Genomic DNA, 27282 nt, shown 5'->3' with positions numbered 1-27282 from the left:
TTAACATGATCTATTTCATTATAGGGGCAGCTAGGTGGCACAGTGAATGGAGCTTGGGGCCTGGAGTCAGGAAGACTCTTCTTCCTGAGTTCAAATCCTGCCCCACACACTTCCTAGCTGTGTGACCCTGGGCAAGTCATGTAACCCTGTTTGCCTCCGTTTCGTCATCTGTAAAATGGACTGGAGAAGGAAATGACAAACCACTCCGGTATCTTTGCCAAGAAAACCCCAAATGGGGTCATGAAGAGTGGGACACAAATGGAACGATGGCATGTTTTGCTGTTTTTTTCTTTATTTTGTTCAATATGTCCCAGTTACCTTTTAATCTGGTTTAGGCTACACTCAGGAGTGTTTTAAGCAATGTGTTTTGAAAACTCTGGTCTAAGGTTTGTTCTAGATCGAACATCGTTAAGTTCTGGCTAGTTTCAACATTCTCTGAGTCTTTATGAAGGTGATGCCTCATTCCTTCCCTAGAAACACTTTGATCCTGTCACCTGCTACATAGAGCTACCCAGTCTTTCCTTCCCACCACCTTTCCCTCACCCCACCCTCATCCAAGAAAACAGCTCAGACCAATCTGTGTGCAGAATGATTCATGTTTATTAGTTAAAATATCTAACACTCACTAAACACTAATTGGTCACATTTCCACAGGTAGTCAATTCACAGAGCAGGGCTGGATAGGGAGGTGGCGGCTAATGTGGCCATCTGCCTTACAGCCTGCAATGCTCAACAATCGCTTGGTCACAGTCTAAGTGAAATTGGACAAGTTCCTGAAGGTGGGGGTAGGGATGGGGAGGTCAGCCCTGCACCACGGCACATCATTGTGACATGCTCACTGTGGGTTCTGGGGAGGTGATGACCCAGAAGCCTGATTTTACACAAGGGACCACCCTGGGAGTGAGGAACACAATGCAGCTTCCAAGGAGAGATGACCAACCCAAAGCTGGTGATCCAGAGAGCCAAGATCCATCCCCAGGGGTGGGCTGCCTGGCCACAGGCCAAGGTGAAGGGCAAATCAAGATCTAGGGCTAGAGACCAATGGGGGGTGGGGGGCAGGGGCAGGGTCCAGTCCAGAGTTTCTCCCCATTATCTGTCACAGGTGTACAGTGGAAGGGCCCACCCAAGTAAACACAGTAGAAGTAAGGTCATTGGTACATTTTCTACGGAAACGGATTCATAAAAGAACCCTGTTAGTGCCCAGCACTGCTAATGGGGCTGCTCAGGATGGTTTCAAAGACCTTGGCTGGCTTCTGACTGAATGCCTGCCCCTGGGGCAGGAGAGGGTGGGATAGAAGTCCTAGCTCATAAAGAGTCAGATACCTTCCCCCACTATCTAGATCTTCTCTCCCTGAGAAGAGTTGGGCCCAGTTGCTCTAGGCCCTGGAGTTATGGGGACTCCTGGGGAAGAAGGTGGTCTAGGTAGACGAAGGAACCCTGTTTTTGGGCAAACAGAATCAGCAGACATCATAACATATCACCTCCAGAGCAGCAGCACAGAAAAAAGCATTTCCATCCCCCACAGTGGATTTCCTATCTCCCTTCTCCCCCCCCAAAGAAACATGTAAACAGAACCAACATCACAGTATTCTTTCTCCACACATCCTTAGACATAAGAGGTAGTTTGTTTTGTATGGAAATTTGAGTCAACGTTATCAACTATTACAAGACATTTTACAGAAAGAAAAACAATCACAAAAGGACCCAGCAGGGCTAAAGCTGACTATTGTGACCAGCTTGGAACCAAGGGTGATTGATACTAGCATGGTGCTTTTTCACAGGCTTTGAAGGACTGTCTTAGACTAGGAAAGAGTGGCTATCCCCCCACTCTTGGTGGTCTTGGCCTGATGTTGACTGGTAGAGGGAGGGGTGTGTGTGTGTGTGTGTGTGCGTGTGCGCGCGCGAGAGAGAGAGAGAGAGAGAGAGAGAGAGAGAGAGGTCTCACAAGAAACTCAACCCCTTACAAATACAAAGGCTGTTTTCCAAACCTCAGACTTGGAGGCAATATGGTATAATCTAAAGAGTCAGAATATTTGGATTTGAATCTCTGCTCTAATACTTGCTAGCTGTATGACAGTGGATAAGTCACTTAGCTGATTTAGTTATCCTGCATTTGGTCATTTCAAAGGGCATGCATAATAAATGAGTTACTATTTAATATCTGCCCTGCAAGCTGGAATATCAGGGAGGAGAGCCTTGTAGGGAAGAGGCAAAAATGAGGAGAGCCTTTATTTTTACAAGTTTACTAAGATCAAACCCAAGAGGAGGGACTTAAATCTGATGGCAATTCTAATTAAAATTTTCCCTAGTCATGAGGCTTTCCAGGGGGATCTTGGAATTAACCTGGCCTCCCTTAAGAGCTTTGGGATTATTGGATAACTTTGGGTCTGACCTTCTGATGCTGCTGGGGATGGGTATGCCCTCCACCTGCATTGGTTCAGATCCCATTGTGCTTGGCTAGAACAGGACTGGCCCTGGAAAGGCAGACAACCCACTGTCCTCTAACAAAGGTTTTTTCCTAAGAGTCCCAGCTCCAGGGAAAGAGTACAAAAGTTGAGTTCTAAAAATATGTTCATCACGTATTTCCATACCTGCCTGGGATTTTCCCCAACACTGCCACATCTTTGACCAGGCATAACTACAACTTCCTACCTAGCTTACTAGTCCATTGCAAAGGTCTTTGAATCTGAAGTTTCCAAAAACCAAATGTAGAAATTCCAATTCTTCCCATAAAACCAAACCAACCCACCTGGAAGACAGAGGATATGAAATAGCCCTCGGATCTTGCTTAGAATAGGTTTGGGAAAATCTAGGCAGCATGTCCTGATTCTGAAGCACCTGAAAAGCCTTGGAAAGAAGCCATCCATTGCAGTCACATCAAGGTGAGGGTTTCTGTGGGTTCTGTATTTAAATATATATATCCCTGAGCTTCTGCCTGTGCCACACTTGACACAGGGCACCCCCAGAAACCCTACAACATGAGATGCCTGAAGCGTCAGCACTGGCCTTTAGTTTCTGTCCCTGAGTCCCTCATTCCTCTATCCTTTCGCCTCTCCCAGAGTAGAAAGCCACTTTTTCTCAGGACACAGAAACCTCTTTACAGATAGTTGGCATTGAAACCTCCAGCCAAAATAAAAATGAGAAAAGGACGAACAATATTGAAGGGCATGGTCCTGGAGTGGGAGAGTGAGTAGTTTCATTCTATTGGTTTTTTTCTTCTTTTGTGGTGTGGGGAGTTAAAAAAAAAAAGGTAATAGGGGTAGAAAAATTTTAAGTTTAAGAAAAAAAGTTATTTGATAAAGAACTTAACACAAGATTTTATAAAATTGAAATGAAGGTGGAAAGATGGCCACCCACATACCTTGCTAGGAAACAGGTAGGAAGGGGCTCTGGAGCCTTACTTAGATCAACAGGCTCAGGGGTTGGGCCAAGTGGGCCTGAAGGCCCACATTGACTCTGAGCTAAAGACTTGGAACCACTGCTCATCTACATGATGTAAGGTCATGGTAGTAGCACAAGTTTTGCTAGAAAGCAGCAAAAACATCTTGATACATTTAAGGGAATTCTGCAAAATACCCTGGGGTTTTGACACCTTTCCCCACGGATAATATGGTTTAATTAATAGGTTATGGGAATTCACCTTTGTATATAGTCACTGATGATAGATTTTTAGGGATAGAAGAGACCTTAGAGATTATCTAGATTCTAGTCCATTTTCATAGTAAGGGTAATTGACACCAAGAGATGGTAGAAGTGGTCCGTGCTGGTAGAATTCAGCCTCCGAATCATAGAGTATTAGGACTAGAAGGGTTCTTGCAACACAGATCAGGCTTACAAGAGTAAGTTACAGTACATGGCCCCTTTGAGGCTTGGACAAGAGATACTGGCCAATTGGAGGATGGGGTTGAGGTAAGGGTCCTAACAGGTTATAGGTTCATCGATACCTGAGAAGCAGATGGGTTTGACTTTTTTTTTAAATCACTTGATTGTTTAAACCCACCCATCCCCCAAGGAAATTAAAAACATAAAGCCAGGAAATATGAGGTTTTGTAAGGCAGTTCTCTATTTCCTGGGGTTTTAAAGTCCTTGCCCAGGATTGCAGCATTACTATTGGATGGTTCTCAAACTTCATTTGTCAGATTATGAAGGGGTGGGGGAAAAGAGGAATGCCCTCCTGGCCAAGGCACACCCAGGGGAGGACTTCAGGAGACTGAATGCAAAGGAGTCAGACAACAAGGGCCTTGTTATCTGGGAGTGTCAACCTCACAACAGTATTCTAGCAGTGCTTGGAAAGTGACTTGGGTACCCCTTCTGCCAAAATCAATCTCTCCTATTACTAAGGAGGATTGAGGGCAAGACCCAGTTAGAAGATTATCAGAAGTGCAGTTGTGAAAAGCGTGGGGGTAGGGGGGAACAGGGAAGAAGGAACAATGGAATCATGAGCCATGGATTCGAATCCTGACTAGTTCTCCCACTTCCTATATGATTTTATAGAGTGGCCTGAGTTCAATGCATTTGCAAATAGAATCTGGGTTCAAATACAGGCTATTATAGCAAATTACTATATTCTCTCTGGGCCTGTTTCCACAACCATAAATCAAGAGAAACAGATTAGATAGACCCTCTAAAGTCCATTCCAGATCTACATTTATTGCCCTATGATCTCTCTGGGCCTTAGTTTCTTCATTTGTAAAATGTATGCCCTATCACTTAGGGCTCAAACTACTGCAGAAGTGGGACTAATTATTATTCTTTCTTCCTACGGCCACCTTGGTGCCTAGCCACAGGCAGGCAAGATATAAGTTTCTCAGTGGAGTGTTTTGGGCAGGGGAAACTAGGTACTGCTGTGGTGATCCCTGGAGGACAAGACCCCCGGTTTGAATGTCGAAGGCACACCTAAGTATCACCCTAGCAGATGGCATTGTTAGGATATCTAATCACCACAGTTTGACCCTGGCCAAAGTGGCTCAGAACCAGACATGAAGCATGAGCAATAAAGTTCCAAACCTTTGCTCAAGACAAAGGAAATTAAAAGAACAAAAAAATCAGCACAGCTCAAGCAGACTGGCTTTCTTCTCCTCAGGCTTTCAAAGCTGTATTTTCATGCAGGAAATTTTTGTTGAAAGTGACGGCTGTTGGTGGCAAAAGGTCTAAGAGGTGACAGAAAAGAGAGGGATCTGAGACACAGATTTTTTCTTCCACTGGCAAAAAGGCTCCCTGCATTATGGGAAGAATGGCAAGACACACACCCACACACCCACACACACATACAACCCTCCAACCTTTATACTGTGTCCTTCAAAACCAAATTCACAAATACATCTAGTGGCTGACCTAATGTCTCTACATTGCTAGCTACACTATCTTCTCATCATAATACCTGAGTTTGCAATGCAACACATTCACTTTACCCTGTTTAAAAACACAAGTCTTCAAAGGACTTGGTGCAGAAGACATTAGCGGCTGTCCACAGGTTAGACTCCAGCTTGGTACCCTTGTCATTTGCTTACACAATTTGCTCCACTCTTCTCCTTTCGGGAATGAAGAGGCCCTTTGTTCAAGGAATTTGCTGTAAATTGGCATTTGGCAAAAATGGATTTGCACAAAAGCAACTCACAGAACCTTTCTCCTCCCTTTAAAAATGAACACTGTGCTGTTAAACATTGCATTATTTGGGCTGGTAGGTTCTTATTGATTAGGGAATAATTGCAAGCAGACAGAGCAAAAGCTCAGTTTTACAAGAAAAGCAACTGAGAATGCGAAGGAGGTGAGGTGGGGACCCTGGTAGCGTCAGAGCCCATTCACCAGGACTAATGATCAGAACCGCTAAGGGCCTTCCCTTCCTGCCCCGGAGAGGAAAAGAGCAGAGCACTAACCTGCCTACAAGGAGATCACAGTCGCAACATTCAAGTCAAGAAAACGGGGAAAGCATTTCGAGCTTAGAAATAAACAAACCAAACAGAAATCTTCCCATGGATAATCAGGTGTGAGTGTACACGTGAAATATACACATATACATCGTGTTTTCTACTAAGGTCCCCTTCTGAAACCCACTTGTGGGATGGAGGGGACCCTGGGCCCTTAACGGCTGCCACCAGCACTCAAGTTCTGATTGGCCTGTGTGGAAAAGGCTTCAAGGATGGGCCCAGAAACAAACTGTGTTCATCACTGGAGTACCAGGCCAAGTGGCCAGAAGGCTGACCATCAAGGTAGATAAACACATTTGGCCACTGCCACTCACGATGTTGTGGAGGCAGGATTTATCCTGATGATGCATGGAAATGTATGTGGATATACACATATACAGATATGGATATGCATATATATATACATGTATATTCACACATACACATGCATATTTGTATACATACACACACGTAAGAGGTGATACTGAGCCATACGTGCTTACTGGATTTGGGGAACACATGCTATTGGGGAAACTCTAATTTTCCAATCCAGGGAGAAATATAACATGATAGCTCTGCTGGTCCCAGCAGCGGTTATATACCCGTAACGTCTCAATCCATTACAAAGGATTAAAGGCCAAAACAGACTACCCAGAAAAGAGGAACAGGTCACCTGGGAAGATTTGCAAGACTGAGCAAGAGAGCAAACATGGCCTTCTACTGAACAGGTTTCCATTAGCCCAGGTTCACACAGGGAAGGCCTAGCCTGAGTATGCATGGAAACTGGGCTAGTTTAGGGCCTGGGACAAATCATCACCCCAGAACCTTTGGGCAGCTCCCAAGTCTATTAGTCCCAGCTCACAGAGGGTGTGATCTTTCCTGAAAATATGTGAGGTAGTTTAGAGAGTCACACCTCCCTGGCCAGGGCATTTAGCAGGACAGTAGCATGGTAAACATTGGTTAGGGCTAACTGGCCCGATTCACAGAACTGTAGAGTTGGAAGAGATCTCCGAGTGCATCTAGTTCAGTTTTGATCTGAAGTCCCCTCCCAGGTACCCCCAAATAGGCATCCAATCTCTGTACAAATAATTGATAAGGGAATTCACCACCTTTTAAGGCAGTACATTTCATCTGGAGACATATTTTCTCATCTCAAGTCCTAGTGCTTGAAGGGAACCTGGTTCCATCTTTGTGTATCTTTTCAACCTCATTAGGAAACGAGAGGCAGGCCTCCTGGATGGTACAGATAGCTCTAAGGCCTTGGAGAAAAGTCCTTTCTAAATCCACTCAGAGCAGTCACAGACAGTACAGGTAGGCCTATCCTATTGCTCTGAATTGCTCCCCTCCCACGTTAAATACAGGGCCTAGGGGGTAGTGGAGGAAAAGCATCCTTGGTCTTCTAACATTTCATACCATTCCAAAGTAGAGGAAGCAACAGTGAAGAAAGGGGAAAGAATCAGTTTCAAGGTTCTAGAGTACCTGAGCCTTGTCTCAGTGCCTATGATCAACTGGTCCTTTTAACTGCCTACCACAACTCTGACATTTCCAGCGAGAGAAAAAAAAAACGTGTAGGTTTGGAGACATGAAGAAGAAGGGGAAAGGGTTAGAAAAGTTTTGGTGACAGAATGGTTAGCCATTCCACACCAGACCAGTGAGACAGGCTGATGTTTTACCTGGGACAGTCCTTATCCATGCCACTGCAGGGTTGGTGTCCTATCAAGCTGGTTATCCCTAGGGTCTGGAAGGAGGCCTTGAAGGCATTTAATCAATGTTTGTTGGGTGACCAGGGTGATGCCTGCAAAGCATCCTGTTCTTCTCCTCTCTCATTCACTTAGATAACATTTTACTTTGGCATCTAGACTATGAATGTGATGAATGGCAGGTGTGGTGTCTGATTTAAACCTGGTCTTTTCCCAGATCTTCAACCCAGAGTTCTGAACAAAGGAGTCACTTAAATGTTTGTTGCGTCTTATTGAAATGAAATTTGCTGATCATCATCAAGGCTCTGATGAAAGCAATGGAATATTCCAAGGCCAAGGAAGGAGCAGCTCTCTCTTCAGATCTCCAATCTGGTGGAGAAGGCAGGACTTTGGAGGACTTCCTGTACCAACTCCTTCCCTTCTCTTTGGAAAGGTGGCTGTTTAAAATGGTCACCTGAACAGAGATATCAAGAGAAGGCCTTGGCACTCTTGAACCTGGAGTACTCATTTGTACAGATTAATTCCCCCATCTGCTTCCCTGGCCTTTAGCTTCCTCCTCAATGAAGAGAGAGGAGTTTGAAGTTGGGGAAAAGTTTGAGATCCAATGTGGTGTAGTGACAAGAATGTTAGATATGGAGTCAAGAAGTCCCAGGGTCTAATACTGTCATTGCTACCTGATATCTGTGTGACCCTCCACAAGCTCCTTCCTTTTTCCTCTTTAAAACCCCAGGGTTGGACAAGTGGAAGCTGGATGACCATTTGTTGAGGACATTGTCAAGGGAAACGTAGGTTAAGGTACTGGCTGGGCTAGATGGTCTCTCAGTTCCCTTCCAACTCTAATATTCTGTTACCAGAGGATCTCCAAGCTCCCTTCTGGCTCTAAATCCAGTGATTTTATGATGAAATAATTTCAAAGGCCTTCATTCCCAGAGATGAATTTAGCTAGCTGGCCAGCTGGCTAAATTGTGCTCTGCCCACCTTGATTCTTAGCTTAATATATCAACTGAAAAAATTAACCAACAAAAAAGCCCCAAGCCACTTTCCCAAGACTGATGGCGGGTGTACATTTGCTTAGCGTTTGCTGGTAGAAAAAGACAGTTTGCTCTCTGGCTCAAACCTGTGAGGTCTGCTGAGAAAATAAGGGAAAAGTCAGTACTTGAATACCACCTTTTCCTTGAGGTAGTCTTAGTCAACACTATTGAAATAGTTAGCTCCCCCCACCCCCCCACCCCTCAAATATAAAGAAGAACAAGACCTAATTAATGACAACATTGTAACATTAAACATTCTCACATTCTGTAAACTGCAAGGAAATGCATCTTTAAATTCATACAGAAGTATGTGCATTGTGTTGAAGGTCATACATTCAACTCTGTCGTGAAATAAATATATAGAAAATGAGTTTTTTAAAAAACAACAAACAAACAAAAAAGATTCATGCTAGAGGGGCAGTGCTGGGCTGCCTCCATCCTGGTCTCGGCTCTCCTATTTTTCTCCTCGTGAGCCCCGTGCTCCCCTGGCAGGGGCGCAAGGCAGGGAGCTGGCTGGGCGGGCTTACTCCTTGCTCCCACTTGTCTTGCAGGAGTGCAGAACAGCTTTAAAAAGCAGCGGCAGCTGCTCCAGAGGCACATTCACCATCTTTCCTGGGGGGGGGGGGCGGGGGAAGAAGAGAAAAGAGAATGAGTTAGAGCAAAACTCACAGTCTCCCTTCCCTAGGCAGTGTTTAGAGGAGAGAGGCCACAGAAACACAAGGGGATGCGCCAAAGCTCTGGCAAGTCTTATGGAAGAGCTGTGAGAGTCTGTTAGAGCTCTCTGAAGCCTTGCATTCATTTCTCTAGGTTGTTCTGTCAGAGCTGGACATATCCTTAGATATGGCATGTTAGAGACAGGAAGACTCTGAGAAAATAGATCTGTTACAATATACACAGAACGTCAGAACACACAATGTTAAGAGACAGAGGGGATCTCAAAGTAGAGAATGCTACAACACTGAACACTGAATTTTAGCACACAGATCGTTATCCATAGAAGAGATCTTGGAACCCTGAATGTTAAGGGTGAAAGGGATCTTAGAAATCATCTCGTCAATTGCCCTCATTTCACAGATGAGGGAACCGAGGCCCAGGAAAAAACAAGTGACTTGATCAAAGTCTCACATGACAAAGCCAGGGCCAAGTCTCCTGCCTTCTAGTCACAAGCCAAAAGAGAGGTGAAGGAAGGAACAACGGAGAAAGAACTAAGAACTTTCTTTGAAAATGTCTGCAGGATTAAGGCCTTGATGGTGATGAGTGATTGTGGGGAAAGGGAAAAGGAAGTGTGGGGGGGAAACAGAAGAAGAAGGGAGAGAGGAAAGGGGAGGAGGGAAGCAGAGGGAAAGGGAGAGTTACCTGCAATATATCGTATCTCTGGTAAACACATCATTAGATCAGGAAAACGATTTGGTTGGTGAGGGTACTTATACTCAGTGAAATCCTGGCAAATATACCAATACCGCTTGTTCAACTGCTCCAGCTGCGAGGCATTTGTCAGGCCCCGGATATCTGAGGATGTGCAGCAAAATGGTTAGGAAAGGGAAGTTAGACACACACACGCAGATTAAGAGGGACACACGAGACCCACGTTCAAGTATGTGTAGGGAGAAATTTGGAAAAGGGACCTACACTCGTCTTTCTTGGTCCCATGGCACAGAACCAGGAATAATGGCTGGAAATCACCAAGGGAAAGATTTTGGTGCAACATACAAAAACTTCCTAACAGAGACGACCAAGACTGAAATGGCCTTCTTGGAGTGGTGGTGAGCTTCCCATCATTGAAAGTATTTAAGTAGAAGCTGAGCGATGACCTACTGGGGATATTGTAAAGGGAGGGGGTGGACTACATGCCCTCTGTGGCTGCTTTTAGCTCGGAAATTCTGATTCTATCCTTAAGAGTTATTTAAATACATTTTTTTTTGGTAGCTTTGTATGGCTTACTTAAGCTAGATTCCAGTCTCAGCTCAGCTATTTATGACATGAGGAACCTTGGGCAAGTCAGGCCACCCCTCTGAGCCTTAGTATTCCTCACTTGTAAAACGGGAGTGATAAAACCTATATACTTATCTCTTGAGTTTATTTTTGAATTTTTTTTGTTATTCTGTGCCTGACAAACATTATTGAACAGGTTCATTTCCTCACATACAGAAGAAAAGACAATGAATCGAAAAGCGATTGTACGTGAAGCCACTAATTCCTATTATGTAGAGCCTGTCTTTAAAAAACTCAAATGGTAGTGTTAAAGCTGTCCCACCCGTCTCCTTCTGAACCTCCTTCTGTTTTCTTCAGCATTTACGAAAAATGCTACAACCCTTTTTTCTCCTTCATTTTTCTTTTGTATCTCCATCACTAGTTCTTCTCTCCTTCCTAAATTTAAAATGAGCAAAAAGCTCTCCCTTGTAACAAACAAACACATTTAAGCAAAATAAATAAAGGCACTGGACATGAATGTGCACGTCAATTTGCCAAAGTCCCCTAACTTGTCTCATAGGGACACTGTGAGGAAAGTCCTTTGTAGACCTTAGTAGTTCTAAAGAGATGGGAGCTGTTCTTATTATTCTGAAAATAACAATTCTCTTTCTTTCTGAGAGGGACTGGGCTTTGCCCATAGGGAATTAAGCAGTATAAGAACAAATGAACAGAGGTTTAAAGAAAGGCTCACGGGGAAAAGAAGTGGCCTGCTTAAAGAGGGTGTGACTGACAATGAATAGTGACCGCATCCTAGAAGGGTATAACATTCCCCACTTTTCAAGTGTACAGTATTTGCCACATTCTCCACAGAGAGGCCAAAAGACTTTCCCAAGGTCATGCCAAGCGGTGGAGCCAAGACTAATGACAGCTCTGTGGAAAAGGTGACAGAAACATTACTATTCCTGTCTCATAAATAGGAAACTTTAAGTAGTCTGCTCAAGGTCCTACGGCTGATAGGTGGTAGATGCAGTGGTCAACAAAAGACCCTGGGAGGTGGGGAGTGCAAACCTTATTCTCTTCATTTGACAGATTGGGAAATGGAGGATCTAAAAGATACACTGACTTGTCCAAGGTCACAGGGCTAGTAAGTATTTGGGACTTGAAAAGAAATCTTCTGATTCTAAGTCTCTTGCTTCTCCTTTTTTCCCCTCTTTTTAATCACAATACCTGTGTAATGTGGTGTAGCAGAAATTTGCTCCTGGAGCACATAGCCCAGAGCCTGGAAAGAAGTGTTTTAGAGTTAACAACTGAGATAAAAAGTATGCCATGCACCTTTCCAATGCAGAATAACATACACGAGAAGGGAAACATAATGCTTCATTCATCTGCAAACAGCATTTTTGTGCAATACCGTCATGCCGTGATTGGGCTTTCAGAACTGGCAATCTGTCACATCAGTCTTATCTAGGCCGGCTTCATCACTCACTCTGTTCTTCCTTAGCTGCTAGTAAACTTGGGACGTATTTTACATGACGCATGTACTGTCCTTGGTGTCTATGTTTAAATGCATTAAAATGGACTAAACAAAGTGGAGTCTCTTCCTTCCTCCGTGAGTTATAGGATTGCTGCACTTTAATTTTTGAAAAATACTAGATGACTTTCCCTGTACTAAGGGGACCATGAACCTGCCATGCCTATGCCCTCAAATGTGAGAGTACTTGAACCAGAAGGGAGCTTAGCAGGTGTCTAAAACCACAGAAATCAGAGCTGAAAGGGGCATTAGAGACTATCTCCTCCAACTCATTTATTCTCCAGATGAGGAAACTGGGGCTAGAGAGAAATGACTTGACCAAGATCACACAGTAAAATAATAGCCAAGATATCCAGGTCCTTTGACTCCCAAGTCCAGCGCTCTTATCACAATATCATGGCTACAACCATAATGTATAATAGAAGTGCCCCTTTATCATACCTCGAAAAAGTGATCATCTAGCCTCTGATGGAAGATCTCCAAGGACAAGGAACTAGCATGGGAAATTAGGCACTACAATGGACCTGCTCCTCCGGGCTGCCTGTGGCAGGGTCAGACAGTTCTCACTGTCAGCAAGTTTATCTTTATACTGAACTAGAACCCACCTCTCTCTATAACTAGCCCTCCGCTACTCCTGGTTCTATTCTCCGGGGCTGAGCAGAAAAAAATCAAATCCCTTTTTTACCTGACAACCCTTCAGATATTTTAATATAATGACGATGTCCATCTCATCTTCCTTCCTCAGTTTTTGCTTCAGGCTACAATGTCCCTAGTTACTCTGATCACTCCACTTCTAGCAGGGGGTGCATGGCCTCACTCTTCTGGTTGCCTCTTCTGGATACATTTGTCTAGATATACTATGACCAGGATGGACAACAGTCGGGCACCTTCCTTGATCTGGACACTACACTTCTATTCATGAAATTTAAGTTGACTCTGGTCACTATGTCACACTGGTAACTTACCTTGAGGCTGAAGGTCCCTAAATCTTCCAAAGTGATTTGGATATCTGCCTCGACCTAACTTTCTACAGCTGATTTTGTTGAACTCAAGTGCAGGACTTTATATTTTTCCCTTTTGAATTTCACCTCTTTAGGGGAAATTGAAGGATGTTGGTCCCACTTGTGGAGCTACTAAAGGAGGGGCAGGTTTGTTATCAAGGTAGTAGTTAACTCTGAAAAAGGCCTTGTCCCCACACTCACCTTGATTGAGGAAGTTGATGGCTTTCATGCAAGCATACTCTTCGTTGCTGACCTTCAGCTGGTGAAACTTGCGATACAGGTAGATCAGTCGCTCCATCACCTCCATCCCTTCTTCACTAAATCTGTAGGGAAGATGAGGACATACATTTCAGGTGGTACATGGGCTAGGGCACCCAGGAAAGTTGGGGGGCATAAATGATAGATTCAGAGATGTAGTGCACGTTAGAATATAGTGTTAAAACATGCAACCAGAAGATCCCTTAAAACACAATATTGTAGAAATTGTAGAATATCGTTTAGTCCAAGCTCTTTATTTTACAAATAAGATTGTGACTAAAACAGATTTAAGTAACCTGCCCAAGGTCACACGGTTGCTCAGTAGAATAGTGGAGATTCTAGTCTAAATCTAGTGATTTTAAACTCTACTATGATGCCTCCTTCTTGAGGCCAACCCCCTACCCACTCCTTACAGCACCAATAAAACTTGTATCTATCCATCCTTCATACTGCTGCCTAATTTTTCTAATGCACAAATCTCCTCCTGTCATTCCAGTGCTCAAAATCTATAAATGAGGGGGCAGCTAGGTGGCGCAATGGATAGAGCACTGGCCCTGGATTCAGGAGGACCTGAGTTCAAATCCAGCCTCAGACACATAACGCTTACTAGCTGTGTGACCCTGGGTAAGTCACCTAACCCCATTGCCTAGCTCAAAAAAAAAAAAAGAACTAAAACAAAAAGTCAGTCAAAAGCCTGGTGCAACAGGAAAGGGGACCATCAGCAAAGCCAGGGTCAGTGTATGTAAACAAATGGGCAGCCTCCCAGTGCAGACAGAAAGATTAGAGGGCTTCCCTAAGAAATCTCCAGGGTGGTCAGAATCCCATGGGGGACCCTGGAAGCCCCAGAGAATGAGTGACCAGGGCAGCGTAGCAGTGCTGAGACCAGGATGGTCCAGGCACATACACACAACCAGGGAAGGCTCTAGCACTCCAACCTGAGATAACACAGAGGGTCCTGATGATCTAGCACTCAGAACTTCAAAGATCCAAAGGGGGGGGGGTGGCTAACTGCAGAAAGCAAAGGTCAACACAAGAACTCAGGGCAAGATCAACCAGGACCAACAACCAGACCGATGGCCTGGTCCTGGCACAAAGTCTTGATTCAAGAACTAAAGCTGGAGAGATGAATAAAACAAAGAAAATATTGACCAGAATTTTTAAAAAATCTAGAGATGCCCCCAAATCCAGCCTAAAAGTAGAAAGTAACTAACAACTGTAAGCAGAGACTCAAAGGAAAAAAAAGATTTTTCTACCAAGACTACATGATAACCTAGAAGCATAAAAGACATAAAAAAATGAAACAAAAGCTCTTCAGGAAAGAACTAGAAGAACTAATTGCTTAGAAAAGTGGTATTCTACACAGCAAAAACACTAAAACAAAATCCAAAGATTAAAAAAAAATACAAAGTATTAAAGAAGAACAGCAGCAATAGCAGCGGACCTGGAAAATAGGAGATAAACTTCAGAATCAGAGACTCTCCGAAAACCATGATCAAAAAAAATCTAAACATCATATTTCAAGAAATAATAAAGGAAAACTACACAGATTTGTTAGAACCAGAGGGCAAAGTTGGGCCAGAATTCACCTGAAAGGAATCCCCAAAGAAAAATATCCCAGAGCTCCAGATTCTCCAGAGCTCCAAATTCAAAGGAAAAAAAAACCCAAAAAAACCAAGCCAAAACCCAACTATAAGCATCCATAAAGGAGTTCCAGTACCATAGTCACACCAAACTTGTCAGTTTCTACTATAAACAGGAAATCTTGGAATATTATATTCCAAAAGGCAAAACATAAATGCCCACAAACAAGAGTAACTTACTCTGCAAAGATAAACATAATACTCCAGGGGTGGGGGGTCAGGAATGTGGATCTTTCATGGAAGACAGGACCTTCAAGCACTTCTGAACAAAAGACCAGAGCTCACTCTCAGCTTTGGTCTTTGCATCAGAGATGAGTAGAAACTTTGAAATACAAACACTAGAGCCAAATGAAATCTAGAAAGGTAAATTTATTTGAGCAATTGGAAGGGGTTGAATGATGATGGAAGGCTAACATTCTAATAGGGGAGAAGAAACAAATTTCCCTTTAGAACCTTAATGTCTTCAAAGAATATTGAGGGAGTTAATGAAAAACTGAGGAGACCTGAGGGGTGGGAGGGTGTTCATAGAGTTTTAAGAGGGCAAAGAGAAGGGACGGTGAAAAAAATACATTGGTATAGAAAGGAGGAAAAAGGGGCACAACTTACTATTTCTCATAATGAGTGCGCTTGTTGAGCATATATAAACTTGGAGAAAGAGATGGGAGACATACGTATCAGATGAATCTTACTCCTATCCGATGCAGACAAGGACGGCTGAAAATACACACCCACCCACCCACGTGAATTTGGTCTAGAAATACATTAAACTCAACAAGGAAATACGGGGATAATGAGGAGTGGGGACAAGGGAGTAGGAATAATCACAAGCAAAATAAACTTCCTGATCTGAAGTGGCAGATTGAAAGGTTATAAAAAAGTGCCGAACTAGACTCTAAGGAGGCACTTGTCAATTGGGGAATGGTTGAACAAATTGTGGTATGCGAATATAATGTAAAGTTGCATTGAGAGAATCCGAGTTAGCATGAACTGATCAGTGAAATGAGTAGTATCAGGAGAACAACTTACATGAGAACAAGAATGTAAAGAAAAAAAACTCTGAAAGCCTTAAGAACTCTGATCAATAAAAAAAAGATGGGATCCGGAAACATAAAATACTAGAACTGAAGGGGCTTTAGAGATCACCTAGTTCAAGTTCCTCATTTTATAGAGGTGAAAACTTTACCAAGAGAGTAAATAAATAATGACTAGTATAACTTGCTGAAGTTCCCACGCATAGTAAATGACTTGAACCTGGGTCTTCTGACTCCCAATCCTAGGCTCTTTCTACTAAACAATGTGCCCTTTTGTTTCACTACCTATTAGAGTCACCTGTGTTTGTCTCTTATCCCCTTATAGGTTCAAGTTTTCTCACACTTTACTCTCCACCATGCACTCTGCTCCAGGAACACTTGCATCCTGGCTCTGGGCACTGTCTCTCACTGTTCCCCATGCCTGGGGATGTAAGTCCCAGCTAAAAATCCTTCTTGATTGTAGCACCTTCCTTCTCGAACACAGCTTGGTACGTCTTTGCTTATTGTCACCTCCATTAGACTGTGAGCTCCTTGAGGGAAGGGACTACCTTTTACTTCTTTTGGTATCCCCAGTGCTTGCCACATAGTAGGTGCTTCATAAATGTTTACTGACTGATTGCTGGTAAACTAATTAGGATAAGGCCACAACTTAGCTAAATGTTGTATCTATCCCTGTATCTGAGTGCGTGGCTTTGCACTGCACAGCAGGCAAGAGTCAAATAGATGTATTAGATTAATACGTGACATTTCCATAGCACTTTTCAGTTTACAAAGCACTTTATTACATCAGCCCGATAAGGTACATTACTTTAAATGTTATCATTCTATTTTTCAGTTAGGAAAGCTGAGGTTTACAGAGAAGAAATGACTAGACCTGGCTTACTGAGCAACAGAGTTGATTCCCCTGAATCCCATTCCAGGGTCATGGGTCACATTGCCATTTACTGGTAAAATTGGGATTTGAACAGCGGCTCCATGATTCAAAGCCAAGAATGGGTTTTTTTACATTATACTGCACTATCTATTGCCAAATGGCACTTAACGGTGAATTCCTTCAAACCATTTCCAAATACTACGTGTTAATGATATTATTTAACATTTCCCTTATTTCCAACGCTCGAAATCTTGCTGTAGTACACTGGAAGAGTACTGAGTTTTGATCTGGCAGATGCCTGAGGCAGAACCTTGGTTCTCACATTAAACCTTTAGATACCTGGGCAAGTCACTTCCCTACTCTGGGCCTCAGCTGTCTCATTTAGAAAACAAGGAGGACAAACTGGATGATTGCTAAGTTCTCTTATAACTCTAAATTTTACACTTCGAAGCTACTTCTTTGAGGCTCAGTTTTCCATTCTGTAAAATGGGGATATTACTTGCAATACCTACCTGCCTCATACAATGTTGTAAAGCTCAAATGAAATGATATAAGTCAAGTTTAAAGCACTATATAAACACTAACCAGCTCTTACTACTGCTGAGCTGAACTGCAAGTTCCTGAGAATTTAACTGCTGGGTCAGAGGGGCCCTTTGGCATCACCTTGTCTAATCCCTTCATTTCACAGATGTAGAAATGCAGGCTTAAAAGACGTGAAATGATTTGTCCAAGATAATACAATTAATAAGTTTTAGAGCTGTGACACGAATTCAGGTCTCCTTACACACAGTGCAGCAATCTTTTTATTAGTAAAAAATAGACACCTAATATTGCCGATGGATTACAGTGGATATAATAGAAGTCAGTTTGAAGCTTACCATATACTTCACTGTTTCTTTTCCCCTCTGTGATTATTGGAAAAGTTAGAGCTTGAATTAAGAAAACAACTCTGCCATCTAAGGGTTCACAGAGTGCCCCAAGGAAGACCAGTCCAATTTCTGCTTCTGATCTGTCATCCCAGGCCAACTGCTTTGCCAGGTGGAAACAATATTCAGGGTCACAGGTGGGAGCTTGTAAGGAACAGGGGAGAGATTACAGCCAAACGGGGGAGTCAAATCCTTCCCTGGATGAGAACTGGAAAGGCAAGGAGGAGGAGGCATGCAACTGCAAGCACACTAGCAGGAAGCTTAATGTTTTCAAATCAAAGAGAATACCAGGGCATGGAGAAGTGAGTTAAGGCAAGTTACAAATACTCCTTAGAGCCAAGGACTTCATCTCCATCATCACTATCAACACTGGATTTGGAGTTGGAAAACCAGGGCTCAAATCCTAGTGCTACCAGTCACTCCCTTTATGCCTTGGGGCAAGTCACTTCCCTTCTATAGCCCTCAGTTTCCTCCAAAGTTAAATTAAGGGATTGGATTAAATGATCTCTAAGGTGTCTTCTTGTTATACATACTATGAACCTTATCATCATCAAGAGATTAAGTATTTTGCAAACTGAAAGTGCAATATGTGTTATCATCATCATCATCATCATCACTGATTTTTATCACGCAGTACTTCACACGATTCTTGGGTAATATTTCATCGTTTACTAGAATTGATGCCTTTGTCACTGTGGATGGAGGTAACCCTGGACTACCTCTGGAGGCCATGTCAAAAGTGTGTAAGTTCTGACAAGCGGGAAGACCTGGTGAAATACAGCCTGTGTTTCGGTCATCTAGGTAAATGTGCAGAGGCTCATCACAGAACCGTGAGTGTGAACAGATTAGGAAATCTTCTGGCCACAGTGACTCATGAAACAAAGAAACTGAAGAGTTGGAACTGACATGAGGGGGAGGACCACAGATGAAATCACAGATCTTTTGAAGTATTGACAGTTAATATAAAATACATAGAATGAAGTTGCTTTGAATAGGCAGCTGTTAATTGAAAAGGCTTCCTAGCAGTGGAATTTTCTTAAATCTATAGCATTATAGGATTTAGAGCTGGTCAAGGTCCTTATAACATAGAATTTTAGAGCTAGAAGGGACCTTAGAACAAAGAATGTCAAAATTGGAAGGGACACCTGTAAGAAACAACCATGTGATTCAATCTTCTCATTTAAAAGAGAATTAAAATTCATCACAAAGCTGTGAAATGACTTGTCCTGGATCACACAACTAGTAAGTCATACAGCTGCAGCTTGAATCAAGATCCTCTAATTCCAGATGTGGAAGCTCTACCTAGTATGCCTTAACGTTTCTGAGTTGTTGGCAGAACACCTATTCTACTGCCCAGTGAGCCTTGCTTAGAAGGCTTCTGAGGAGGGGATTAAGATCTTCACTCTTTTTAACATGGTTATGGATGATAAAGCGCTTGTAAACCATCAAGCACTATAGAAATGGGAAATGTTATTACAATGATTGAAGCTTCCTTTCTCTAGCCCATTGACAATGCACACCCTCTCTTCCAACCTCCCTAGGAGCTGAAAATGGCCACTGACCACTGGCTGTTTGCCCCAGTGAGCTCTGCCTCATCTTCCAACAAAGTGGACTGCTGGGTTTCCACACCTCCTCTTTTCAAACAAAGCCTCTCTCTGTTCTGTGGGGCACCAACTCTTCCCCAGCTCTGGCTTTCCCTCCTCCACAGGCTGCCTCCGCCTCAGGGTTCTGACATCCATATAGCCTCTGGCTACAAATTATCAGGATTCAAAGCAAAAAAAATAAAAGCTAAGACAAACAAGGTCTTTCTTCTTTTCTCCATTCCTGTCCACAAGTATAACAGGACAAGGAAAACATTCTCGGCAGGTTCCCCAAAAACCACTGGACCATTTCATCAACAATTGAAAGTGACATTGAATAAATTATGTCTCATTAAGGGTGTTAGGAGACCAGTTCTCTTCTGAAAGGTAGTGCCCAGGACTGGATACACTATTCCAGATCTCGTTAAGCCTCAGTTTTGTCTTCTGTAAAATAAAGGGATTAGATTAGATGGTTTCTAAAGTGCCTTCCAGCTTTGGCATTCTAAGTTCTTCATTCTAATAATCAAAGTTCAAAGGTCCCTAGCAAGACGGGTCCCTGCTAAGTGTCTTTTTTTCTAACATTCGATGTTCTAAGGTCTCTTCTAGCTCTAATAATCCAGGACTCTATGATACTTTATTACTTTAAAATTATCTCTGTGTGGTCACTGCCAACAGGAGATGTCAAGTGAATCTAATGGGACCAAGATAGAAAAGTCTTCCATGGCTCCGTAACTTATTTCCATGAGTGGGTTTAGAAAAAAAGGAACAAACAACCCAGGGAAAAATAAAAAGAAAAATTTGCATGCCAGTTCCCTGAGCTTAGTGAACAGTGTCTTGAGAGAAGTAGCAGAATACTGGGGGGAAAGAGCACTATATTTTAAGAGGCATAGGCTTAAGGCTGTGCTTGGTGACTCAACTTTTCAACTTCAAGTTTCCTTTTCTGAAAAATGGGGCAGATAATCTTTATAAATACTCTACCTACAGGTTATTGTGGGAAAGCTATTCATAAATCTTAGTACAGAAATGAAAATTGTCATTATTATCCATTCTCCTCTCCTGAATACTACTTCTCAGTCCCCCTTCTCTTCTTAGGAGTAGGCAAAACAAACAAACAAAAAAACCCCCCAAAACAACCGAGTCTATCCCTTAGAGGAGGACTAAACAACTTGTCACAAAAGCAGGAAAGACAAGTCTTTGAATCAGGTTCTTACTAAATGCTGCATGGTCAAAGGCAGGTTGTTACACCCCTCTGAGCCTCATTTTCTTCAACTGTAAAATAGGAACAAATATGCTTGTAGTACTTCACAGGGTTATTGTGAGAAAAATCACTTTGTGAACTGTAAATTGCTATAGAAATAAGAGTGGTGATGTTGATGATGATGATAATGATGAAGACTACCATGGTCTGGATTTGGCAGTTTAGGAGTAAAAGCACAGGAGGCAGAATGAACCATTAAAAGAGAGCTAGAAGAGTCTTAGCAGCAAAGTTCAGAAGAGCTCATTAGGGCCAGGAGCAGTCTCGGGCTGGTGCTATAATCTGCTTTAAATCAAACTCACTAAGTCTCACTCTCTGATAAGAGACTGATTAAAGGAAATAGGGACCATAAATTTGATCTAATATTAGCAATGCAAAAAAAAAAAAGAAAAGAAAAGAAAAAGAAAAATGAATCGCTCATACAGTTGAAACTCTTTTTCACTCTAAAATTGTTAAAAGGTAAAGATACATCTGGGCAGGGGGTGGGGAGGAGAGGGAGCAGGAGAATAAAGAAAGACCTAATGCCTAGCTGATGTACACATGCTCATGCTTTAATCCTAGGTATACACACTACCCAGCACAACAGTGTGTGTTTTACATAGTGAAACAACCTGGTAACGTACTTTCTCAGTCCACTGCACTCTAAAGTTTCTCAAACTTATGTTTATTTCTATTGACAAAGAACTTTATGTTGTGTCATCTTTGGCAATTTACTTGATTCCCTGTGCCTCAGTTTTCTCACCTGTAAAATGAGCACTAGAATTTCCATAAGATTCCATCTAGCTCAAACATCTGTATCTCAAGGTCACTTATAGAGCTAATGTTTTAAGTTCCACCATCCCATGATTTGAAGTCCCTTTTAGTTCTACACTCCTTTGTTCTAACACTCTAGAAACCTAGATTTGGGATGAAGAGAGCAAAAGATTCAAATCCCATCTCTGACATTAGCTGTGTGACCCTTAAATCAAGTGAGTTAAGCTCTTTAAGGCTCATTTTTTTCATCTAAAAAAACAGGGATAGAAAAATCTGTAGTACCTACCTCACAGGATTACCGACAATCAAATGAGATTGTCTGTAAAATACTCTGCAAAAGCATTGCAGAAATGCTGGCTATTGTTATTTTTATTATTATTTTGGTATAATGTCCCTAACATTCTGTGTTTGAAAGTTCCTGCTAGCGCTAAAGTTCTATGATTCTAAAAGACATTTTCATGATCCCTAAATCAGATGCAGGAATAGAACATACTTGTTAATTCCTTCTAAACAGGTTGATTCTACTAAGGAAAAGAAAAAAACAACTTGCTATCAGGTCTCACTGTCTCTCACTATGTTCTTGTTCCCCCTAATTTCATAATAACACCGGGGCCAGAGGGAGTGCTGGGCCTCACCAAGCTCACATCCCTAGAGAACACAGACTGCCAACAGCTCTGTGATATCCCCTGACCTGTGAAGTGACTCCAAAAATTCATCACCCTGGAATGAACAGCGCCCAGCAGCTGACCCTGCAGAGAACTCCAGGCATGCCAAATGCAAACAAGGAGGGCTGGCAGCCATCTAAGCAGACCCTGACAATATTAGGATAGGCCGCCTGCTATCCAAACACTTGGCTGCCCAATGCTAGGTCTGAAGAAGACCAAAAGAAGAGATGAAAATAATGAATTAGCATCTCTGGCACTAGTTAGGTCACTCAGAACATCAGATAGCTCTGTTTACTAGACAGAGTGTCAACTCGGTTAAAAATACTGTCATTTATATCTGCCCCCCAACCTCTACCCCAGCCTTTAAAGATCATTTATAATGGAATATTATAACAAGGTCAGGAACACCCAACCTTCTCCTTTCATTAGTCTCCCGGAAAAGATGCAAGTGCAAGAGCTTGCAGATCCATGCCTTTGTTGGGGGCCTTCTCTTCTCTCTCTCTACATTCTCTCCTGGTAACCTCATCAGTTTCCACTGGTTTAATTATCATCTACATCAAAAGGAGTCAGTACTATATATCCAGCCCAGTCTCCTGAGCTCTAGTACCAACTGCCAATTAGACATTCCAAACTGGATGTTCCAGAGACACCCTGAACTCAACATGCCCAAACCAGCACTTATTCTCTTACCCCTCAAACCTACCTCTTTTCCAAATTTCCCTATTTTTGTCAAGGCCACCACCATTTTTCCAGTCACTTGGTTTTGTAACCCTGGTGTCATTCCTAACTCCTTGTTTTCCCTCCTCCCAAAGATCCCATCAGTTGATAAATCTCACTGTTTCCACTTTCACAGCATCTCTTACAATTGACACTGTCACTCTACTCACAAAGCCATTACCTTAGCTCAGACCTGTATCTCTTCTCACTGGACCACGGCAATGGCCACTCAAATGGTCTTCCTGCCTCAAACCTCTCCTTCCTCCCATCCACCAATCCACAAAGCTGCCAAAGTAATTTTCCTTAAGCACAGATATGACTATGTTGATGTTGTTCATCCTGCCATTTTTGAAAGGGACCAATGGCATCACAAGGCAATGTCCTGACTTGCTGCTGAACTGGATTTAAGTGAGGCAAAGTTGTAAAAGCCGTCAGCCTCACTCTCTCTTCCTGAGTCACTGAAGTCCAGTAGTAAGACAAAGGTCATGATGAAGGGTGATGGCCTGGGATGCCATGGATGACCATGGTCTCTTTGATGCCTGACCAAGCTCTAAGTGCTTCAGCCACCTTCGGAACAAATTGTTCTCAACCACACATTCTGCTGGGGGAAATCTTCTCATGCTTGGGGGTTGACATCCCCCTACTCACTGACAAATCTGAAGCCTGCTGGTACCCTTAACCTGGTTTAGCCCATCTGCCAAAAGGGGGTGAGGCCACTGTGCATGTTACAGCTTCTTGGAGCCACAGGTGAGAGTTGGGTGAATCAGGTGGGACACCAAAGGTAGATGAGAAGCCTTGAAAAGGGCTTGGCAGCTTTCATAACCTTTTTACTCAAATTCTAGTGGCTCCTTATTGCTTCTGGGACAAAATAAACTCTGGATTAACATATAAAGCCCTTCATAACCTGGCCCCACCTATCTTTCAGTCTGTCTGCTACGGTCCGGCCAAACTGGACTTTTTGCTCTTTCTTACACACAAGCTCTAGCTCTTCTCTCAAAGGCCTTTGCAGAGGCCATCTCTGTTTCTGGAATTCACTCCCTCCCTCCTTATCTCTAACTCCTAAAATCTCACATTCCCTTTAAGAGTGGCTCCAGCACCAGCTTTTACACTAAGCCTTTTGTGATTCACTCTACTGTGGCTAGTGCCCTCCATGACTGCCTTTTATTTATTTTGTCCTTGTTTTGTGTACACTTACCTATGTACATTTCCTAGTAATAATAAAAATAATGATAGCTAATATTTATATAGCACTTACTACGTGCCAGGCATTGTGCTAAGTGCTTTACCACCAGTATCCAATTTGATCTTTATAACAACTCTGGGAGGTAGGTGGCATTATTATTACCATTTTACAGTTGGGGCAACTGAGGCAAACAGCAGTTAACTGAGTTGCCCAGGGTCACATAACTAATTAATGTCTGAGGCAGGATTTGAACTAGGGTCTTCCTGACTCCAGGCCCAGCACTCTACCCTCTGCACCACACCTGGCTCCTCTGATAAGCTCTCCAAGGGCAAGGACTATTTCATTTCTTAGGCCCTCAACGTGAGAAGCCGTGATGACCACTTGTTAATTTGACTGAGTATTCTGATACAATTTCCTATTGGCTTTACAAGCTTTATTCTACGTTCCTTTTTGGGTAGAAGCCATGTTTTTGAGAGAACACTCTGTTCTTCAATATTCATATACAAAAAACTGGAGTTTGGCATCTGCAGCAACAGACCTGGGCTCTGATTTTATTTTTGTGACTTTGGGCAAGTCACATAATCTCTCTTGGTCTGTTTTTTATAAATAAGTTGGGGAAGGGGAGGAATTTAGACTAACATGATCTTGGAAATCCATTTCAAATCCAAATTCTACCATCCTAGTACTTTCTGGCTCCAGGATTTCCCCACTTGTCTTCTTGCTTCTCCACTTCCCTATCAAACAGTTTCTATCCTCTCCTGTCAACAGCCTACTAACACATGAGACTCAGGCTCATGTGAGGTCACCTAAGGGGGTAAAGATTACGCATGGATTATGTAATGGAGATCCAAGGAGAAGGGCAAAGGTTCTGTTCTCTTCCAACAAGGCTATCTCCCATGCACATTTCTTGACTGATAAAAGCACAGAGGTAACTTTGTTTAATGATCCTCTGATTATCACTATCAGTAGGGGCATAAAATATGCTTGCTAGAGGATATCTATCACTGTCACAGAGACAGTATCTAAATGGAAGAGGGTTGCCCAAGAGTGAGATCTTGGACAATGTGATGATATTACACTGATTGCATCAAGTCCCAACACTCCTCAATAAGATGCAGTTACTCAAGACACTAATCTAACATTCCAAATAGGAAAAGGAAAGTACAGGAGGAACGCCTACTGCCCAACCAATCAACAGCATTTATTATGTACGTACTATCTTCTGGGAACTGTGCTACATGCTGGGGACACAAAGAAAGACAAAAACACTGCCCCTCCCCTCATGGGGCTCAAATGTAAATGGCATAAACAACATATAGGCAACTACATACATATAAGATATCCACAAGGAAGATGGAAGGTAAGCACAGAGAGAAGACTCTTTGGAGTTGTGGATGGGTTGAGGGGGAAGAGAGATAATATGGTACTTGGAAAGGCCTCCTATAGAAGGTATGGCACACAGCCGGATGGGCAACCACTTGAGTTAATCATGACAGCTGACATACAGCTCTTTAAGGTTTGCAAAATGTCTTAACATAAAGGTGGGTTTCAGTACCCTGTAGTTTATTACTCATGATCACCTGCATGCAAGAAGTGACAAAAGGAATAGCCATCCAATAAAATGTACAAACAGAAAAGGCATGAACAAGTAATATAGGTAAATCAAGGCATGACATGATGGATGCTCTGAGTGCTATACCTAAGAAATATTGAAAGATCAAGGGCAACGCCCCCAGTGTGTTGGGTGGAGAATACCATTTACGGGAGAATACTATCAAGAATTGCATAGGATGATATAAATAGATTGTAATTTGAACCAGTGGAGAGAGTTCCCACATGGAAGAGATCACACAAGTATATGGTTAGTACAGTTCCTTCTAATGCTCCCAGTTCAGATGATTAGACCCTGGGAGCTCTAATATTCCGAGTCTCAGACCTGTTAACACCTACACATCAATGTAGAGGCTCAAATGAGATGGCATATGTAAAAATTTTGCAAACCTTAGTATTAAACAAATCATTTGTCAGTTATTGTCTCTTCAGCCTACAGCTCAGAGCCTGTCATATTTAAGTTTTATGTAAATTATTTACATTTGTCAACTTCACTTTCTTGAAGCCAAAGGCTTTGATCCCCCAAAAGAAGGCTGAGTGAAAGCTGTGTAATGGAGGCTCCTGAAGGTCTCCCCAACCCTCCCCTCACCTGTGCAGCTCCTCATCAGAGGGTGAGTACTTGGAGGTCACATCTGCCAGCTCCCCAAAGATGTGTTTGCTGTACACGGTGAGGGATGACAGCAGAATGAGCTCCTGCCATGTGGAGCTCAGGAGGCAGGTATAGTCCTTGATGGAGAGCTCACAGAAGAATGGCAGCTTCTTGATCCAAGCAATCTGCCTGAACAGCAGCTCATCTGCCAGGCGACACAGCAGCGCAAACAGCTCAGCTTGAGTTACAGTGTACCTGGGGGAAAAAGCAGGATGAACTGAGAATCTACCAAATGAAGACTTCTTGTCTAAGGGCGGTAGGAGGGGAACTTCACCTAAATCTCTCCTCCCACAAGACTTGGGATACGTACACTGAGATGACCTCTAAACGCATACCTGACCTTCGATATAAAGAGTCACACCAAAAATTAGAGAAGCAAGCAAGAAATTATAATGGCAGCCATCATTTATATAGAGCTTATTATGTGCTAGGCACTGTGCTAAGTGCTTTACAGTTATCTCTTTGGTCTTCACAACAACTCTGCAAGGTGGGTGCTACTATTATCCCCATTTTACAGGTGGGGAAACTGAAGCAAAGAAGTTAAGTGACTTGCCCAAGGCCACTCAGCTAGGAAGTCAGAAGCTGAATTTGAACTCAGCTCTTCCTGACTCCAGGTCCAGCACTCTATCCCCTGTGCCATCATTCAAATCTATGGATTGGAAAGAATTCATGACTAAACAAGCAATAAAGAATAAGATAAAATGGGCAATTTTAGTTATACAAAAAGTTTTATTATAAACAAATCAAATATAGTAAAAATCAAAATGGAAAGAAGTTACTAGGAAAAAGCTTGCAACAACTTCATTTCAAGATTTTATATACACAAGTGCGTACACGCACACACACACACGTTTCTATGTATAGAACCGATTCAAATTTGTGAAGACTAAGAGCCATTCTAATATAGACGTGTGGTCAAAGGGTATGGTGTGACCTGGCAGTTTTCAAAGGAAGAAATCTAAGCTATCAACAATTTTATTAAAAATTCTCTAAAACACAGGTGTCAAACTAAAAAAGAAACATAAGCCACTAAACTGTATATAAGGATCCCTGCAGGCCA

The 27282-nt window shown here is 42.6% G+C and overlaps 1 protein-coding gene across 4 annotated transcripts in view; it reads right to left on the bottom strand.

The window, feature by feature from the left end:
• Positions 1-578: 578 nt before the first annotated feature.
• NR6A1 (nuclear receptor subfamily 6 group A member 1) overlaps positions 579-27282 on the bottom strand; it is a 281799-nt gene continuing 255095 nt past the window's right edge. For 2 of the 4 annotated variants that reach the window (XM_020967569.2, XM_020967571.2), the window contains exons 7-10: positions 26163-26417; positions 13282-13403; positions 9994-10146; positions 579-9249 (exon numbers count right to left, since the gene is read on the bottom strand). In XM_020967569.2, the coding sequence (XP_020823228.1) occupies positions 9161-9249; positions 9994-10146; positions 13282-13403; positions 26163-26417 (619 nt within the window). In that variant the 3' untranslated portion in view covers positions 579-9160. The other 2 variants (XM_078150130.1, XM_020967570.2) reach the window with 1 other exon arrangement.

This window comes from Phascolarctos cinereus, unplaced genomic scaffold, assembly GCF_003287225.1.
Source record: "Phascolarctos cinereus isolate Bilbo 61053 unplaced genomic scaffold, phaCin_HiC Scaffold_2;HRSCAF=192, whole genome shotgun sequence".
In the NCBI taxonomy this organism is placed as follows: domain Eukaryota; kingdom Metazoa; phylum Chordata; class Mammalia; order Diprotodontia; family Phascolarctidae; genus Phascolarctos; species Phascolarctos cinereus.
Note: the sequence above shows the minus strand (reverse complement) of the source record. Positions and strands in the feature narration are given on the sequence as shown.